Source organism: Aphelocoma coerulescens, chromosome 2 (genome assembly GCF_041296385.1).
Source record: "Aphelocoma coerulescens isolate FSJ_1873_10779 chromosome 2, UR_Acoe_1.0, whole genome shotgun sequence".
Lineage (NCBI taxonomy): Eukaryota > Metazoa > Chordata > Aves > Passeriformes > Corvidae > Aphelocoma > Aphelocoma coerulescens.
This window is the reverse complement of record NC_091015.1, coordinates 8,871,008-8,890,514: the sequence shown is the minus strand read 5'-3', so window position 1 is coordinate 8,890,514 and position 19,507 is coordinate 8,871,008. Positions and strand designations below refer to the sequence as shown.

Here is a 19,507-nt window from a genome sequence, read left to right as displayed (position 1 = left end):
TTCCTGTATCATTTTTTAAAATATTAGACTGTGCCTAGGTCTTTCATCTTCAGTGTCACCTTCCTTTGGACTGTGTACTGACAAAGCCATACCACATTTGTACATTTATTACATGCAGTCTTCAAGTATTAATATAAAATGTGTAAACAATAACACATTATGTAATGCATATATGTAATGTATACTCTGTGTGTGCATGACTGTCACAATAATTTTAATTACTTCACTTTTATTGCTTGAAGCACTCCCTTCTCCACTTACATGCTTGCTTTGCCCACTGGGTACTTCTGTTGAAGTTGGTTTTGTTTGGTTTTCTTTTTAATAAAGGTAATGAAATTTTAATTTGGGTTGTTGTTAGGTGCACAGAAGCACTTACGTATTTTGTCTGAAATTACAGACAGTTCACTGACTCAGGTGTAGGCTGGATCCATCCCTAACTACACACACATGCACACAGATTTTGTTCATCTCAAAGACTGAATAAGCTTATAATGAAAATGCCAACCTGAGTACATTAATCTTTTTTGGTTTTTTAAAAGCTTTTTTCTTTCCATGAAAAGCATCAAAAGATCCTCCTGCCCAAGAGCAGAACTCCAGCAGCAGCAATCTGGATAACTACAAATGGAAATTGCTTTTATTTTTGTAGTTTCTACCTGATGGTCAGCTCCCTTTTTTATCTCTGATACTTAACAAGTGTTTGTAATTTAGTGGACATTTAGACAATGTAAGTTGAAGGAAGAAAATACTCTTGTTTCTTTACAAACACCAGTTACTCATACGAGACATTTTTCACTTCCATGGCCATCACTACACTATACTGCTGGTTTATCTTTTCACTGTGATTCCATGTTGTCTTTCTTTTGTGATTTCCCTCAAAATCACCAAATGTGGAGGTGAGAGAAATAGGGAAGGCTACAGACACAAAACACAGACCTCAAACACCATAACATTTAGCAGATTCTAGCATTTGTGAGCCCAGAAGTGAAGAGCAGAAACTCAGCTCTTTTCAGCCCAGGTTCATTCCAGCTAACTTTAGACATATAAAACATCTAGTGTTAAGCATCTCACCTAACCTAGTTGTCTGGGTTTCCTCAGTCATCAAGGAGAACGATACACACCTCTGGAGGATAATTCTCAGGCAAATGAATTGCCCATCAGAGCTTACCCTCTCTCTCTTAGCTGTTGGGAGAGGAGATGACTAACTCCAATTCGAACTTCAAGGATGGCTGGAGTAGATGAGATGAGGTTGGGCCTTTGAGACTAAGCTAGTTAGTAAATATTACCATTTTGCCATTAAAACTAATGGTCAGTGAAGAAGTGGTGTTACACTCCCCCTAGTTATGACCCTTTTCTCTTTAATCAGATTGAGTTTGCCCCTCATATGGTGTGATTAAATGTTTTCCTGCGACATTAAGTACTCAATGGGGCAAACGCTTGCTGGGGCAGCTACACAAGCCTTCCTTTAGAAGCTGTCAGTGGGAAGCTGGAGGCGTGTAGGGCTTTAGGAGATTTGCAAATCTACAGCATATCTGTGCTATGTCCAGCTACATTAGACATTGGAAACAGCAGGGCTGTGACAGTGTAATAGTCCATGAGTACTGATTTACCCTCCTAACTCCCCAGAGAGCCCACTTCTGTCTCTATACACTATGACAGACAGAAGTATAGATGGGTTTGTTTGTGTATTAGGCTCCTGACAGACCTGGATCTATTTACTGTCTGTCCTTTAATCTCTATAGTTCACTGTCTATTCCCTTGCTGTGGCAAAGCTGAATGCAGAAAAGGGCCAGAAAATCCAGTAGTAAAGCCAAGAAAGCCTCTTTGTCAGTCTTCACATGGGGAGGGAAGAAAGGCAGTGAAAAGCCGCTGCACGCGCGTTTGCTTTGACCATGACGCATCAGTTTTAGACATGAGTCATGCAGCCATCACCCAAACATGACAAACACTTGTATTCTTCCTAAACACAGACACACTGTGATGAGACAGCTCGGTGTCCTCACTGGCACTGTGTTGTTTCCCCTTATTTTCTTTCTCAGGTGTATTTTTGCTGTTTCACAATATTGCAGATGAATCTTCCACTGCACTCCTGGCTGCCTGGGAATACTGAGCCATGCATGATCCCAGGCTAAAGGCTGCTGATCAGCAGCATCCTGCAAATATTAATTGGATCTTTTTCAGCTTCTAGCAACAGCAGCATAAAGAACTGTATTAGGGACTCTTCCTTCAAGATTTTAGCAAGGCAGTTTTTAATCTGAGCTAACAAGTCTCTTTGCCCTTCAAGGCCTAATTCCAAATCTATACAATATAATAAATAAAAAAAGATGCATTAGGCAGGTAATATCTGACTAGAATGAAGCTGAATACATTCTGCTACAAAAAGAAAGGCATTTGACAGGTCATTTCTGTATTCCCCTAGTACTCCATTTTTTTCTGTTGGGATAAATGCTTATTCCCACACAGATCATCATCATTTCCTTAAGGAGAAATGGTAAAGGTGCTAAGAACCCCCCCTTTACAACTGCTCGGTATGACTCCTACCTCATATATTCAGTATTGCGATCACTTTATGATCAAGGAGAACAGAAAGAGGGCTGAGAAAGGTGCAAAGGGCATTGGAAGAAAAATAAGAGGATCTATCTAGGTCTTCACCTCTCTAGCGTCCAAGTACCCTATAATCATTAGTGGACTTGCTTTCATAACAACTCATTAGGTAGGAAAAAAAATGGTTCATTTTATAAATGATGGTGTGAAACATAGGGTGAATTTAATGATTTAGCTGAAGTGCAGGAAGTCAAAGTCTCAGTCTGGAAGAGAACTGAAATCTATCTAAACATAGCCCCCTAATGACTAAGCCATCCTTTAGGATGTAACAAATTTATAGCCATTCTGCAGAGTTATAATCATGTCTTTTTGAGGATATATGCCAGTAGATCTGAAAGTTGCTCCCAACTAGAAAACTCCTTTTTAATTTAATATTTATGAGCGAAATGTATTTGTGAAACATTCACAAAGAAAACTCTTCGGTTTGGGTTAAAAAGAAACCCCCCACAAATAACTGCTTTGATGAAGTATTTAAGCATCATTTTATTTTTATAAATACACAGAAAATTCAGAGCATCTAGAATCTAAAATATTCCTTTTAAGACAGAGCTTTAATATAAAATTCTATCAGTCTCACAGAATCTACACTGCACTTTTCATTAGTACTGAATAAAATAGAACTTTTGACTTTGCTTTCAGTGTATGTTCAAGCCTATTACATAAAAATCTCAAAGATTACCTTAATTAAGCTAAAACTTCTCGTGCATTTATATAACAAATGCTGATTGTTCATATAACTGAAAAAAAACCAACCCAGCACATTTTCAGATGCACAAACTCTGTAGTTTGCTGAACCTGAAAAAACTTCTTAATGATATGCCTTCATTTTTTCTTGCCAGCTGATACATTTACAGAAGTTACCCCTCTTGACAAACATTGTCATATTCCTGTGCCATCACAGTGACAGCAGTACTGCGACAATGTGGAAGGGATCATCCTCCACGGAGTGTTTCTCGTGTGTCTTGTGTTTAGCAAAATAGGTCCCCTGCCATGTCTAGGAGAATGAGAAGAGAGGGAGGCCTTCATTATTATAGACATAAAGCTAACATTAGGTAATTCACGGTGATTTTCAATATTGTGAGCTGCTGGTCACCTCCTGGAGCCTATTGCAGCAGAATTAGGTTGGGTCGTCATTTATTGCAGGAAAAAGGGGGAATTTACCCGTGTTTTTATGACATGCTGGATACTCCACTTACACGACTGTCCAAGGGCAAACACTTTAACCCCTTGAGATCTGCTAATCAGGAGCACCAGCTGTTAAGTGCCAGCGTGCATCCTGCATTCATGCCTGCGGGGAGAGAGAGGGTTGCGAAGGATATGACCCTAAACTTCAGAAACCGCTTCTCTCCTTGGGGGCAAAATATCATTCAGCTTGCATCTTCTCTTGTTTTCTTTTAGTTTATCCAGTTAATGTTCCTGATGTGGGTTGCCATGCACTCACTGTGAATGCTTCAAGCCTTTAGGAAGATGATAGTTAATTACTGAAGTTAAAATCTGGCTTGCACTGGTGTGGAAGTGCTTTCAGAGGTATTTACTCAGCCAACTCACTGAGCTGCTAGGGGCAGGGGAAGGCTAGCAGTATCTGGCTCACAGTGAATTACTGCAAATGCATGTTCTGTTTAAAAAAAATAGCACATTGCACAGTCATTTCTCACAATACTGATGGTACAATATTAGCTCAGTCTCACACTAAGTTACATTCCTATGTTCATTTAAAACAAGCAATGAAATCCATTGTGAAAAAGCCTGTCACAAACACAACCCAAATTTATTCCCTGCAGAGTAAAATACAGTCAAAAGGTGAAAAGACAGTTCTTTATTGTTTAAATGCTTCTTCTTTTATCCCTCTCTTTAGCTTCTGAAACCAGTAGCAGACAGATATATATTGGTGGGAAGAAAAGATAGAAAATATTGCCTTTTTGACATATTTTGTTTTCTTTTCCAAATGTCACTTGCTCTCCAGCCTAGTATTTATAACCCTTCCTCTAGATTATTTTTTGTATGACAATAAAGTGACGTCTGCATCTATTACTGGACTTAATAGTTTAGTAGCCTAAGCAAAACACTTCCAGTAGTGGGATATCCTTGGAATCAGTGGATCAAGCTCTTCCAGCTTTTGCTCTAAACCACTGCATCAAATTTAGCTTGTATGTGGGCTTTCCAGATAAGCAATATTTAAAATGCCTTAGCTGTGTGTGGATATTTTGCAGCCATCTCAGTAAGAGCATGGCTTGACCTTAATGTCCTTAGATGCAATATCCCTCTCTCCCCACGTCATGTAGCATATGCTGTATTTTTTGCCACCTGAAAAGGCTCAAAAGCATAAATAGAATGTTATTTGGCACTGTAGAATGTTATGCCATACTGTCATACTCCCAGATTAAAGAGAAAGCTCAGCATGGCAAGGAAAGTGTTGAATTTGTGTCAGGTTTCAACAAAATAATTCCAAAGAGAGTTGAAAGTCCACGCTGCACTTAAACACTGAGCTCCTCTCACCTGTGAAGGCAGATTGGGTTCAGACCTCCCTTTGTGCCTTGAAAGACTCTTTCTTTGTCTGTGTCTGTCACCAGAAAACTTTCCACAGCCTATTTCACATGCCAGTGGTAGTGAGCTGAATTTACATAATACAGAAGCAGAGTAGCCTAAGCTTGAATAGAAAAAAGCCCTCATCACAAAATGAGATTTAATAGGGGACTACCAATATATATTTAAACCCATTTATTTTAGTTACAATAAGGGAATAGATGCAGAATATGTAGATGCAGAGGAGGAAGAGAGGCTTACTCATGTAGCAAGAGAACAAGTCATGCTGGCTTTTTCCTATGCCACTGATTTAATCTCTTGTCCTGTAAATTTTCTTGTTCCTAGATGTTTTTCTTCTGAAACAGTGTCCTGTCTTTGCAGCACTAAGTTTCACTGGTCTGTCTCTCTAGGCACTTATGTCCTTCCCATCCCTGTAGTATCCACAGCATTCAGAGGTGGAAAAAAGGGTGTAGCAAACCAATCCACGTCTCTGCTTTGGATTGTCTCTAACCCAATGGCATCTCAACAAGACTTGATCTGCTCTACTTTTCCTTCAAATTACCTATGGCTGAGGACATCAGAAATGCTTTTGGGTGACCTGCTGATCACAACCCATGGGCTGGGGACACTAGTCAGTAAAAACAGATGTTTTAGGGACTTTACTGACAAAACGCTTCAGAACAAGCTTCCCATTAAGCATACTAGCCCACTAGGACTGTTCTTATGTTCCAGTGCATGCATATGCTTTGGTGTTTCGCTAAATTAGGATCTTTAATCAAGTGTTGTTCATACTATTAGTCATGTCAAAAAAGCAAACATCAGTTCACTAGTAAATGCCTGCAATCTGCCTCACAAAAATGGAGGAATTAACTCTTTCAAAGGTAAATTCAGAAGCCTGTCTAGCCATTAAAGAGTGTAACTAGGTCTTTTTGTGAACCTTTTCTCTTTTTGTCCTGAGGCTAGAGTATTTTCAAATAAATTTCAATAGAAATAAATTTTCAATAGAATTTTCAAATAAAGATCATCCATCACTGGTGGGGGGACATACATGTTCACAGTCATGGGTATTTGAGCCTGCAATGCAGTGGGAGGATCTCTGGGTTCATCCTTGCAGCACACACCTTGGAAGCTCAGGACTGTGGTTAGCTTTGTCCATGGATGGCAGTGTCTTAAATATTTCTCATATCTTAATTTCTGAAAGGAAAATTCCTCTTACTTTAAACCAAGATGCTACTGGAATATGCTACATTTATTTCCTGGTTATCAAATGAGGCTACGAGTGAGCCTGTAAAGCATGTGCAGTACTCACGTAGCTCTGCTTCCATCCACAGCTGTGGTGGAACAGGAAAATCCCACCTAATTGCACATGTATGTGTGAGATTAAACACTGAAGAGAGCTACTGTGTTATACCAGTGTTAGGGTTTGTGAAGAGGGTACCTTTACTGATGCTTTCCAATACTGATGAATTGCCACTGCAAAACCTGCAACAGATCTAAGGTATAATTACTGTCACTGTTATCAGACTTTACAGCATACGTAAGTATTTATTGCTCTGCTCTGTTGTAAGGAGATTTGGGGGGTTTTCATTTAAAAAAAAAAACAACTTCTATTTTTTTTCAAAGCTCATCCCTGTAAATCCCAGGGAGGGGTGGGGAGCAAAAGCCATACAATGCCCCAACCCATGGTAATTAGCAAAACTATCTGTCAGACACCATTTCTAAGTTGTCACTGTTATATTTACTGAATTAATTCATTCCATTTCTGATACAGCTGAAGAACATATTTTCATTGATTTGAAGAACATATTCCAAATCAATTATTCTTGTAGGGCTGATGTTATTTTTAAATAAAATTTCATATCTTTTATCAAGAAAACCAGATGAAATCATTCACTGTTCATTCCTTTTCTGAATTTTTTAAAAGATGATGCTGAGCTATAAAGTTGAGTTGGGTATATGAGGTGCATGATGTTTACATTGATAGGAATCTAACTACAGGTAGACAAGCCCTCAAATTACAAGAGTTGTAGGAAGAGTGGTAAGTGTTGAGTCCAATTCTCCAAATTCAGTCCTGGGAGCTAAACTAGTATATGTTCTAGGTGTGTACAAGTTACATTGCAGCAGCAATGCTTTAGGTGCATGGCCCACAGGCTGGCCACTGAGAGCCCTGTGAATATTTGGGGATATTTAAATGCCACCAGAAGGAAGTCCCAAATTGGCACAGACTGGCACAGGAAATTCGTAGGACCAGGCAATGGGAAGTGGTTGTCAAATCTTTTTCAGAGCACACCATGGAGTATCCTTTAAAATAGAGCAGAGTCCAGAATTGTAGCCAATCCATGCCCTTGATAAACCATCCAATGATGAAAGTGAATGCACAAAAGAGGAGAGACCTGAGGTCAACACCTTTCCAAGCTCCTGAAGCTATGGGCCCACATCAGCCCTAGGAGAATAAACAGCCAGCCAGGGCAGTAGGGTGTAGTGGAGCAGAGATGGGGTAGTTAAACTTGGGTTAGGATGACCCTCTGCCCATCTGCCTGGTGCTTTGGTACCATGAGATGTTCTTGCAAGATGCAGAAGGGAGCAGATACAAGAGAGCCAAATTCTGAAGGTGAACTTATCACCTCAAAGGATTTCCAGCCAGGCTTCAATTCTTGAAGCTCATGCAAAAGGACCAAAATCCTGATGTTCCCTTGATCCCTTCGTAAAACATCAGATTCGGCACTTAAGGAAAAAGAGGAGGGCGGTCTTGAAATATCTTTCACTGGAGGAAACTGAGGAGGAAATCAGCATCTCCCTGTCCCCTTCAGTTCTCTAGTCTTTGTGGATTATGAGAAAGGGGTGAGGGACAAGGACTTGCTTTGATGTCCATAGTTCATGTGCTAAAAGAAAGCTCCTCCGTGTGCATGGGGCAGGGAGCCAGTCCCACAGCAGTCAGGCTGTCTGTGCCTATTTCTCGTGTCCTGGTGCTGCTGATGGCTACAGGGCAGCCGTGTCCTGACACCTGGAGTAGAACCAAAAGAAAATGCCATAGACTGGCCAGGTGAAACAGAGACCACACACGAAGCTGGCCTGACAGGTCCTGAACTAGGAAGCCACAGACAGGTTTTCTGGATGTCAGCTGCAGATGACAAAAGGCCACCTAAATCTTGTTTTTACAGCATTAATCTTTATGTGGTTCAGGCCCTTAATTCAGTGCATACTCTTAGAAGTGACAAAGGGACACTCAGTGGCATTGCCATGACAGACCCTTAAGTTCCACAAAACATATTCTGCTTTAGGTACAGAGGCATTTTTAAGAATTTGTTTTTCTCTGGCTTCTCTTCAATTAATGTTAGTAAAAGGCACCCCAACCTCTTATTTTTCTATATGAAGACAAAAATTGCAGCTGCCTGCCAAGTCTGCTGAGAGATGGATGTAATAATTTTCAATTGGACTGTTAGCCCAAAGGGAACCTGATAGCAAGAGATTGACAGATGCAGCATGGATTATCTTGTGCTCTGAACTCAGCCCAATTTGTGGTTTGTTGCAGGTGCTAAAGAGATTGATATTGCTGCTACCCTGGAGCACTTGAGGGACCAGAGACCAGGCATGGTCCAGACAAAGGTACTGTCAATAAATCCACTGGGATTTTAAATACATTAAAGGTCTTTCACAGTAGTTATTTTCATGACAGAAGAGAGAGGGTATGACCTAATTTAACGCAGGTCGCTTGCTGATTACTCTGTTTGGCTCCCTACCAACTGAGGTTTATTTATGCTGAAGATTTATCTAGGTTACTTTCTTTGGTGTTTACTGTTCTTTCTTGTAACATCTCCAGCATCTATCTTGATTACCATATATGAAGGACAGTCAAGACAACAATCTATAGCCTGCTAAGGAAAATGTGCATTTGAAAGAATGTTCTTGCTTTCATCTTGAACTATGGATTATTTTCTTAGAGTATCTGGGCTTAACAGTGCATGTAATTTTTTTTTTTTTTTAAAGCTTCCACTCATTAAAGAGAATATAACTGCTGCATTTGATATTTTTTTCTGGAAAAAAAAAGAACTCAAAAGTTTGGGGTTAAAGGAAATAAAGTTTTGCAGGGAATCAAGTAAATTTTAGTATCTTTGAACAGAAGAGCTTGCATCATGCCTTGTCCTTTATGGATGTAACATGGTAACTATATTTTTACCCTTTGGTGAGATGAATGCTTACTCTCTAATTTGTGTAAGTTGTAATAGTTTTGACATTTTTCCACAATGCAAAACTTTTAAACATAGTAGCTGATGGTGCAATTGCAGTCCCTTAAATTAGAAATTAAAGTTTCCATGATTAACAATTCCAGTGATGTATGGAATGATATTCTGGGATATTTGCTGCAAATTAAGAGCTGGAAATATGACAATTAAGAAACTCTTTCATGCCATGGAGATGAAATAAATCTGTTTATGGCCTTATAAAATATCAAATGATAGTCATAGTCCCAAACTGAGTAACAAGAGCAATGTGACAGCACTGTATCTTGGCTTGGCTGAAACTGATAGGAAATTCTGCAGTGTTTAGGGAGTGGAAATTGCTGAGGGGCAAAGGTGAAATAAATGTGTGCTGCAGGAGTCATTGGTTCATAACTTTTCCTGAATCTCTTCCCAATCATGTTATTTCCCATTAATACTATGGAAAATACTGCTGAAGAACAGCTTGGGGAACGTTAATTATTATTTGCCAATTAAGTAAGTGCATGAAAAATAAAGATGAGCCAGTCAAAACTAACTAATCTTTATCTGCAAGTAAGACATAAAATTGCACAAGTCTTTCTTCTGCTTTGATTATTCAGACTGGGAAAAAAGGCAAATAGCACACAGTGTCCAGTGTTATATATATTTACTCTGAGGTAAGATGCAAGTCCTGGACTACTCTGCAAATGCATTCAAAATATGTAGCAGCTCTGTGGCAACATAGAGCTCCGGTTCCAGTTTCCTTCTCAAGGCAGAGGAATTATGGCTTGTTGCCTTCAATAGAAGAAAAAACATCACTCCAGAACCAAAGAATGAGGTTATGTGAACAATTTCTCCTACTTAGCTCAGCAATAGTTACCTGAGTTCCATGAAAATCTCCCTCAAGACATGTTTTTTCCCTCCAAACATTTGTCTGGAAGAGCTCCAGAAAACAAATGTATCCTGTGTTTTCATCCAGGATGAAAAATTTTCTCAGGATATTGCTTATCTCTCCTCTTGCTCCTTCTTCCATCATTGTCATTTTCTCAAAACCACCCAAATCACTTATTCAAGCTAATGTCTTGCAAATTATAAATATCTGGTTACATGCTAGCAATGCACGATCCCCAGAGAATTTTTCTGATGGATTTAAACAAACCCCTGTGCTTTCCCAACTGAATACAAATGAGGAGTATTAGACTCTTGGAGTAATTTAAAACGATGGATTAAAAGTCAGGTTAGAAATGCCAATTACAGGATATCCCTAGGCAAAATAAACACCAACTTCCTTCAGCAATGTTATTGTGTTTCCAGCAGGCAGCGCTCCACCTTTCCAATAGGCATAGGGAGGATTTGTTTGCAGCATTTTGTCTTCTGGAAGGGATCTTTAATTCAAAAGCACTGTATATAATAAATTGTAATGAAATTATCATAACGACATTCTGCAGTTCTGAGAAGCATAATTGAGGGTTTGTGGGTTTGTTGGTTTTTTTTGCAGGGGAATCATAAAATAGAATTGATATGCCACATGTGAGAGGAAAAAGTAATGAAGGAGGAAGTGTATTCTCTGTGATGGGAAAAATATATATTTCCTTTTTTTCCTGTCTCCTATATCCTCTCACAATCTATGACATTAGATAGATTCCTTACTGTGTTGTATATGCTACATGGACTCACTTTGTTTTCCTGGGAATTTTTATCTGTAGACTTAATGAAACATAGCCATAGCTATTTTTTATTAAGCATATTCTTGTCACCTCTGCATTATAGGTGAACTGACACCACAGAATGTCTGTCCAGCTCTGTTTTCTAGGCAAAGCTGGATGTTAAAATTCATCTCCAGAGAGTCTTGTATCTGCAAATAGAATATGTGAATGGCAGTGTAGCTGTACAAAACAACGAACCGAGCTCCTTTAAAAATTACTGACATTAATTGTCTCTAACTGCAGCTGTCCTCATGGAGAAGTGTGGAAGGTGTGGAAGGGCTTTTCCTGGGAGGGTAGTGATGCCCATCAATGGAAGCTGTACTCCCTGCCTTTCACCTGGGTGTATTATGCAGAAGGATGGAGGGGGAAGAGCTCAGCTGCACCATCCTTGACAGGCCATGTCCCCACACATCTCGTGTCTGCTCCACTGTCCCCTTTACTGCAGTCAGTTTTGAGCTCTGGCTGTGCAGATTACACTTTGTAAATTGTTTTGCCTCAGTCATTAAGGTCACACCTCCTGTTGCTGAGTCCTTGGGTGAGGCAGACACTCTCTTCCTGAGGCTTTTTGAGCTGGTACAAGCACCCAGTTTGGTTCTCCCCAGCATGTCCAGTATATGCCCTCTCTGACCCTGCTGCTCTCCAGCTTCTCTCACACACTCATTGTGCCCCAGTTAAAATACATCTGATGCTCCTGGATGGCCCCCAGCATTCCCAGGATTTCCTTTAATTGCAGATACCTTAGACAATGCAGGGAGCCATAGGCAGTCATGTACACCATTTTCAGTGCCTACTGATGATGAGTCCTACTCTTTAGGGTGAATCAATTAAAAGCTGTTGGCTGCAGTCCAGCAAGTGTATATGGATGCCACTTTGACAGCACCAAGCAGACAGCAAAATTCTTGAATGGCAGTGTCACTGAGAAATTATTCTGAGTTTTGTTCTGCTCTTTCTGCTCTGGCACTGCGCCCATCACTGCTTCTCTGAAGCATCTCCACATGGGAGATGACTGTGTAAGACAAGGCAGAGAAGACTGGCACTGGATTGCAGGAATTAAGAGTCAGCTGCCTTTCTGAACTATGAGTTGTACATCTGTAGTTTGTTCTTTCATCCTTCCTGTAGATATCTTCAGTAAAGTGAAACACTGCGGAAAATTAATGCTATTGGCCCAGTGATCACTTTTGGGGGTGGCTGTATTCTGTAAGCATCCCACACAGCCCCTGGTAGCCCTAACTGAGGGGCTGGAAGTGCAGACCACCTATTTTCTAATGGGAGACACAGATAGTATCCCAGCAGTGATCTTGGGATGCTTTGCAGGGTGCATCTCAAACCTGCATCCTAGGAGTCGATTCCTCAGCAGCTCTTGACCCCAGCTGGCTTATGGCTCTTGGAGTACTTCCAGAAAATCCAGAAATTTCTCCACAGTTCTGGTGTCTTTGATTTACCTGTATTTTGAGAAAACTTTCCACTGAAAAGTCTCAAACTCCAAATCACCCTGTCAGACGTTTCAGAAAGCTAAATTACTACAAAAAATATTACTTGCTTGGAAAATATAACACCTGTTAACCTTGAGGATTTAAAACTCCTTTGCCCTTCTGTAGGACTACACAGTTCAGGAGTGTGTTAGGTTTGCACTTAGAAGAAGTAGCTGTTCATGGCTGTGTCCTTCACACCTCTGCCAACCCAGCACAGAAGCATGTTAAGCATTTTGATGTTGAGGTTACAGTACATTAATAGAAGAGAAAAGCCTTCCCAAGCATTTCTTATTTAGGAGTGGTCTTAACAAAATTGAGTAATTTGTGGGTGTGGAAAGGACATTAAAAGGAGAGGCTTAAAAAGATCAATGACAGGTAAGCCAAAAAAGCAGATATTGTTCTATAAAATAGATATCAGGGGAGGAGATATTTATTCTAGATTCTTTCAACTAGAAACAGTCCTGAGAAAAACCAGTCTCTGCTTTACAGCATCTCACTTACTTCATATTCCAATTATGTTACTGAGTTCCCATCTCTGTGTCAGAAGGAAATGGCTGGTGATGAGCTACTCCCAAGCCCTTCTGACCATGCAGCAGCAATCCATCATTGTGTCCCAATAGCTTGGGTTCTGCTACTAACATTTTTCTCCATTAAAATTACTCCGGCTTCGAGACGCTGTCAAACATTATATGACATCAATAATCCCAGGACATTTTGTTCCTTTCCATGGCACTGTACAGTTCATCCTGCATATTCGTATTTTTAACAATGTCTTGAGGACGTTCAGCTGCTTCTGGAAAGTGGTTTGTTTTATTATTCAGGGTGTGTGTTTGTTCTCTCCGCAGGAGCAGTTTGAGTTTGCTCTGACAGCAGTTGCAGAGGAAGTGAATGCAATACTCAAGGCCCTTCCCCAGTGAGCAGCTCAGTCTCCTGAAGGTTCCTGCAGAATCCATCCCTCGTTTTCCTCATCCTCAGTCCCTGTGAATGTTCTTGGAAACCGTGACCTGACCTTAACTGTGTATCTTCTGTTGTAACCACATAGTGATAGGGTTCTTACAAACTCCTTTAGCTGGTGAAAGTTCAACAGTTAAAATGTGTATTCTGTTTTTTGGGGTTTTAAACAATTTTTTAAAAGTACATCAAAGCCTCGGATTAAGTGACAGAACAATCCATGTAATTCCTTCCACATCCTCGAAGCCCTGAATGTCACACTTTGAAAGCACACATTCATGTTCTTAATAGCAAATATACAATATTGTGGGTAATTAGTGCAGTCAATATAGTCTCAGAAAACAGTGTTCTGTTATATTTTGTAACTTCTCAAAGGCTGAATAAGCTTGAGGGCCTGAAGAGGATGGTGATTGTTCCCATACAGTGCCAAGCTAGAGCATGAAACAATGCAGTGGGTGTGAGCAAACACAGGTCCAGGCTCTGGCAAGGAGAGCTTGCACCTTCTCATGCCAGGCTTTGGCAAGCAAATGTTTTCTTAACTGTTGTTTACTTTTCAGCTTTGTGCCATGAGAGGAAGAAAATCTGAACTATAAGTAAATCAGGCTTGCACAGTTGTTGCAACTAGGGAGAAAACAAATTGGTCACATTAATGGGAAGCCAGGGCATAATGAGCACCACTCTGACCATGTACCTGGCACTGACAGCACAGAAGAGGAGAGCACAGACTCCCCTCAGGTGATGGGAAAGGTCCTGTCAGCAGTCAGGTAACTGTCCAGAGCTGTTATAGAAAGAGATTGTTGGTTTTATGGGATTACTGAGGAAGAAAATGGGATTCTCCTCTTTATATTTTTGCATTTCCCTCTGTAAAGCTCTGCTGTGCCATCCTTTTTAGCCAGGAAAGTGTATTTCTGTAAAATCCTGGCTGAAGAAGAACTCTCCAATCTGCATTTTATGACTCTCATCGAGTTTGTCTGATCCAGGCATTTGTTGCAGCTCTCTGCAGAGGCTCTGCTCACTCGTTTTTCTGAAGGACACCTATTTGAACTGAGCATGAAGGGGTATAGCAGCACAAATGTTGAATTTCAGAGATTCATGTATTCTCAAAATCCTAATGCCTACTGTTGCAAAGTAATGCTAAAATATGTCTGTAAATGGTTTGGATATGCAATCTTGCTTCTGTGAATTCACAGGTTTTGTTGTGGTACTCTTCTAAAGGAATTTACATTATTGATAGAAAGTACTCTGATATGTTTGAATGAAGGGCCTGAGAGTAAAACTACTGAAGGTACCTAAGTGATCTAGGCTCTTAGTTTCATTTTCAAAAGTGAATACTTGGATGCTTTTTCATATGCTATCTTACATCTCTGTGACTTAAAAATCTGGGGTGCTTCTTTCCCAAAATCTTATGAGTGTTGTGTGCTTGAAACCATGTTAGGCTAATTGTTTAATTTCAGCACTTGAAAATATATAATTGAATTTAATTTGGGAAGGGGAGCTTTTATAAACTTCTAATCAGTGAAATGTTAAAAATAACAGTATCACAGAGTTTTGCTGGCACAGATGTGACGAGCATCAATCAAAATCAACCATGTTGCAATTTTGTGTTGTAGGTGTGGATATTAGTGATTTCTTCTTTTTAGCAATTAAAGAGTTACTAAAAAAAAACAAAATGAAAAAAAGCAGAAGGCTTGTTACTTTTTGCCATACATTTTTGTATGCTTTACTTGATATATGCTGTTGCTTAATTTGTGCATCCCATTACTATAGCAGTGCAGAGCAGTTACTGCAGATGCCATCATCCTCTTAAGTACACATACTGTACATTAAGCCACATGTTTATTTTATGGCCTAAGCATTTTAGAGCTTTCCTAGCAATAACTAAAAAAACTAATGGAGTATAAATGAGAAAATTGCCTTTTTCATTTGATAATTTAGGTTTAACAGGATTCTTTTATTACTTTAGCTAACATAAAATTGCAGATCAGGGCAGATGAGATCAGTTTGAGCCGTATCAGCAAGTGTTTGAAGTAGATTTACTGTGAGCCACGTACTGCAGCCTTCTGAAAATATAGGTAGTTGTATGCAAACAAACTGTCCAAAGAATCAAAATTGGGGTATCCTAAGCCAAGCCCTCTGATTAATGGGTGGAATTATTTCCCAGTGTGAGATGCTGTGCCATCACCCACTGCCAATGGGCTAATGGGGTTTTACCACAGATTTCTGCCCTGGGATTCATTAGTGTTTGCCTCCTGACTGTCCCTGTGCATACCACAAACATGACTGACGAGCCTTTCGTTGCACTTCAGGAATATTTTTTAATTGTTCTTTTGCAAATATTTGCATTTCATAATAGCAATTTCAGGGTGATCCCTATTAATTCACAAGCAGCTGAGTGTGGGACTTCATGCTTCAGAGTTTATTTAGCGTAGATTAGAGGGCATTAATCTTCCCCAAGGCTAATGGGGCAGGAATGTGTTGTTTTATTCATCCTTGTAGACCAGTTTACACAACAGAAAGATGCAGTCTTACTCAGAGAGTTAGAGTATCCCCCACTGGCCATCATCGACAATCCTGTTATTTCAGCCATGTTTTGTACAGTTCTTCCACAAAGAGGTGCAAGGCTTATTCTGTTGACTGTAAACAACCACACAGAATATTTCATCTGTGCATAGCACACTGTTCACACCCCTCAATAAAGCCCTGTTTCTGGGGGTGATACTTTACTGCAGGGTCAATTAGTGAAACACAGGTTTCCGTTGCACCAGGGCGATCTAGAGGGGTCTGACTATCCATTTCCCAGGAAGATGCCAAAGCCATGGATGAAGCCACAGAGATGGATTTGCCATGCAGGGCAGGTATTTCTTTTCACTGCAGTTAACTTAATCCTTGTGGTCTGGCAAAGGATGTTATTCAGGCCAACCCCTGGTCATTTGCACGGGATGCGGGATGCACCCCATGTTCACTGTCAGGTTGAGTTGAGCTTTTGCCTGAAGACCAGGATCACCTGAGAGCTCAAAGTCAAATGAGACCCATCATCCTTCTCTGTTCAATTCTCTGCTGATCTTTAGTAAACTCATTGCAATTGAAGCTGGGGCTGGTGCCTAACGCGTGTCCACGAACAGCGTGTGTTTAATATTAACCATCCTCACATTCTTGATAAAGACAAATGGAGTGTACAGGTTCTGTTTGTGTGGTTGAATCTTCAAATGACATTTTAGGGGGTGACCTGCAGGAGGGAAATTTAACCCCACTGCTCAAAGTTTCCTTCCTCCCTGATCAGAGAGAGAAAGCCCTGTTTTCCCACAGGCAGCACACACAGCTGCTGTCCCTGGGCAGGGCAGGGACCAGGGCAGACGCCCTGCTGATGCAGTTAGTGTGTCCAGATAGGATGGACAGAAAGGTGGTTGTCACCAGAGTTGATAGTTCACAGGAGTAAAAGCACAGTTGCTCTCTCCAGCCTTTGCCCTTCCCATAACATGGGCTGGGAACTAGAGGGATGGAGGGGCAGGACAGCACCATTCACCAAATCCCAGATCCTTGAGGTTCAGCCTGAGGCATACGGCTGAACAACAGTGTGGGGTTTGCTGTTGGCTTCAGGTGTTTCAGGTGTGAGCTATAACCATTGCTGTTAGCCACTGCCATGGGACCTGCTGCAGCCCAGGTAACTCCCAGCCCAGTGGAAATCCTTGGCCAGGAATGAATTTCAGCAGAAAATCACAAATCCAAATCTCAATCCAGTAGCAAAACAAGCCAGATTATTTTTATAGAAGCTACTAAATGTTTAACACATTTCAAAATATTTTTAGAATCTACACCCATGACTAAACCTTGTCCCTGTCTCCAGCATGCATGCAGAACCAATCCCCCATCCATCCCCAGGGGAATGACAGCTATAGTACCTGTAAGGAGTTCATGCTTTATTAGTCAAGTGGAACATTAATAAAACCTGGCCCACTTCATAATTTCCAGAATAGTCATTAATTAAAAAAACTGTTTATTGGAACAGAAAACAAGTATTTGATTAGCTTTGTTACAGAACAATAGCTCTCCTCATTTTTATTCTGCATATTTTTTCTTTCTTTAGAAAATTCTCTTAAGAAGCATTTGAGATAATTCGCTTTTTAAAACTGTACAGTTTCTATAGTTTTGCTTTTTAAATGAGAGTACACTTTGTAGATTTGATTATTCTATTTTTCTGTTAATATTACATTGGGCATTACAAAAGCATTCCCCACCACAGTGAAAAGAAAGTGATCCTGTTGGTTTATTGTAAAAGAAAAAAAAAATAATTAAAACAAAATTGCAGAGCTGTGGCATACTCAATCCAATTCGAGCATGACTCTTTACTACTCTTCATTTACCACATGAGAAAAAAAATAAAGTTACACCAGCAAGATTTCATTTGAAGCTGTTCATGCATGCTGTTTGTACCGTATTTGATGGCATAATATTGTTTTGTTTACAACTTTTTCTTTCTTGTCATTCTATTATATTCTTTATATGTATATAGTTTAAAAAAAAATTATACAAAGTATTTTGTTCTACCTCTGTAAAAATCATATTTGTGAATAAAGTCACATTGTCTGTGGAGTATGGTATTGTGAATACAGCATTAACAGCTGGTGCTTTGCTTTTATTTGGGGGGTGGGAGCTGTGCCGATGTCTCTTGCTGGAGGGGTGGGGTCTGCTTACCCAAGGTGGGAACAGGAGGCTCACAGGTAGGGGCAGAAATGCCCTGTTGATGGCTTGGATATGCACATTTAATCTGCTCTGAGAAGAGATTTCAGCCAGCTCAGGCTCAGAAGTGTGGCCTGTAAATATTGCACCTTACAGGGTTTTGATTGAGACAGATTCCTGTGTTCAGGCCAAAAGTGAAGCAAGCAAAAGAATTACTAAGTTACAGGGACCCTCCTTGTACTGCCAGGAAGTGGAAAAAATCACCTGGAGCCTGTGTCACAGAGTGTACAAGTTAACAAGCAGATTAAATGGTACCTGTTTTCCGGAAAAATAAAGACAGGAAAATGTTTTGGGGAAGGAAAGGCTGGTGGATAAGACCATCACAAAAGGGCCAAGGATTTATAGTTTTAAAATAGTAGAAGTTCATAGAAATATTTGAACAGGTAACGGAAACCTCTCACTATATTAAATAAGTTTAAGAGAAATAAAGTATAAGGTTACCACACAAGCACAGAATACAAAAAAGAGTCTTTTTCCTGGGGGATAGGAAGTCATTTTCCCATAAGCACTGTCCATTATATGAAGGTTTGGATCTTCCCATTAAATACCTACTGTTAGCTGTCAGAGCAGTCTTTGGGTTTAGACAGCCCTGGCATGGCAGTTTTCATGGTCCTGTGTTAAAATTTCACTTGTGTTTTTGAAGAAGACTTAAAATGTGTTTGCCACTTACCTAGAAATCACTAGAAAAATGTAAACAGAAATATAAAACCATCCTGGTCCAGCACCCTTCCTTTCCATCAGAAGAATCACACTTTACATTCTTTAACAACCTTGGTTATGTAGTTGCATGTTTTAATATCTGTGCCTTTCTCAGTGTAAGAAGGTGACTTTCATCTTGGAAGCAAAATATATGCACCATTACAGCTATTTTCCTGTTGGTGTAATTTAGGAGGTCTTTCATCTCCAAGACAGCCTTCTGAAAACTCTGGAAACATCAGATGGAGGACAAAGAGAGAAATGCATTTAACTGTATAACTACTGGAGCATTGTGAATCTTCTAGGTGCACCCAAAGCCATCAGTTGTGCATCATTCATTCATGCAGGCAGTGCTGCTCTGGCCTCACACTGCACAGGTGCACACAGCTGTAAAAGCAAGTGCTGATGGGATTGGTATTCCTGTTTTGGATGCTGAGCAAAGAACTGTGCACCCACAGGGAGGGGGAACAAGTTGGCTGGGTTTAGTCTTGGCTTACACATAGGACCTTTCAAGAACTGTGTGCTTGAAACAACTGAGTCCTTGGGGAAATTCTTCTTAGGTCAAAAATTAATTTCTCCCCTTGAGAGTGCACCAGTTAACCCCCTACATGCAGGTAAATCA

General features: G+C 40.2%; 1 protein-coding gene across 3 annotated transcripts in view; it reads left to right on the top strand.

Moving 5' to 3' along the window:
* PTPRN2 (protein tyrosine phosphatase receptor type N2) overlaps window positions 1–18,036 on the top strand; it is a 658,488-nt gene extending 640,452 nt beyond the window's left edge. For all 3 annotated transcript variants that reach the window (XM_069006416.1, XM_069006415.1, XM_069006418.1), the window contains 2 exons: window positions 8,657–8,730; window positions 13,347–18,036. In XM_069006416.1, coding sequence (XP_068862517.1) covers window positions 8,657–8,730; window positions 13,347–13,418 — 146 coding nt within the window. In that variant the 3' untranslated portion in view covers window positions 13,419–18,036. The remainder of the gene's footprint in view (window positions 1–8,656; window positions 8,731–13,346) is intronic.
* The last annotated feature ends 1,471 nt before the right edge of the window (window positions 18,037–19,507 follow it).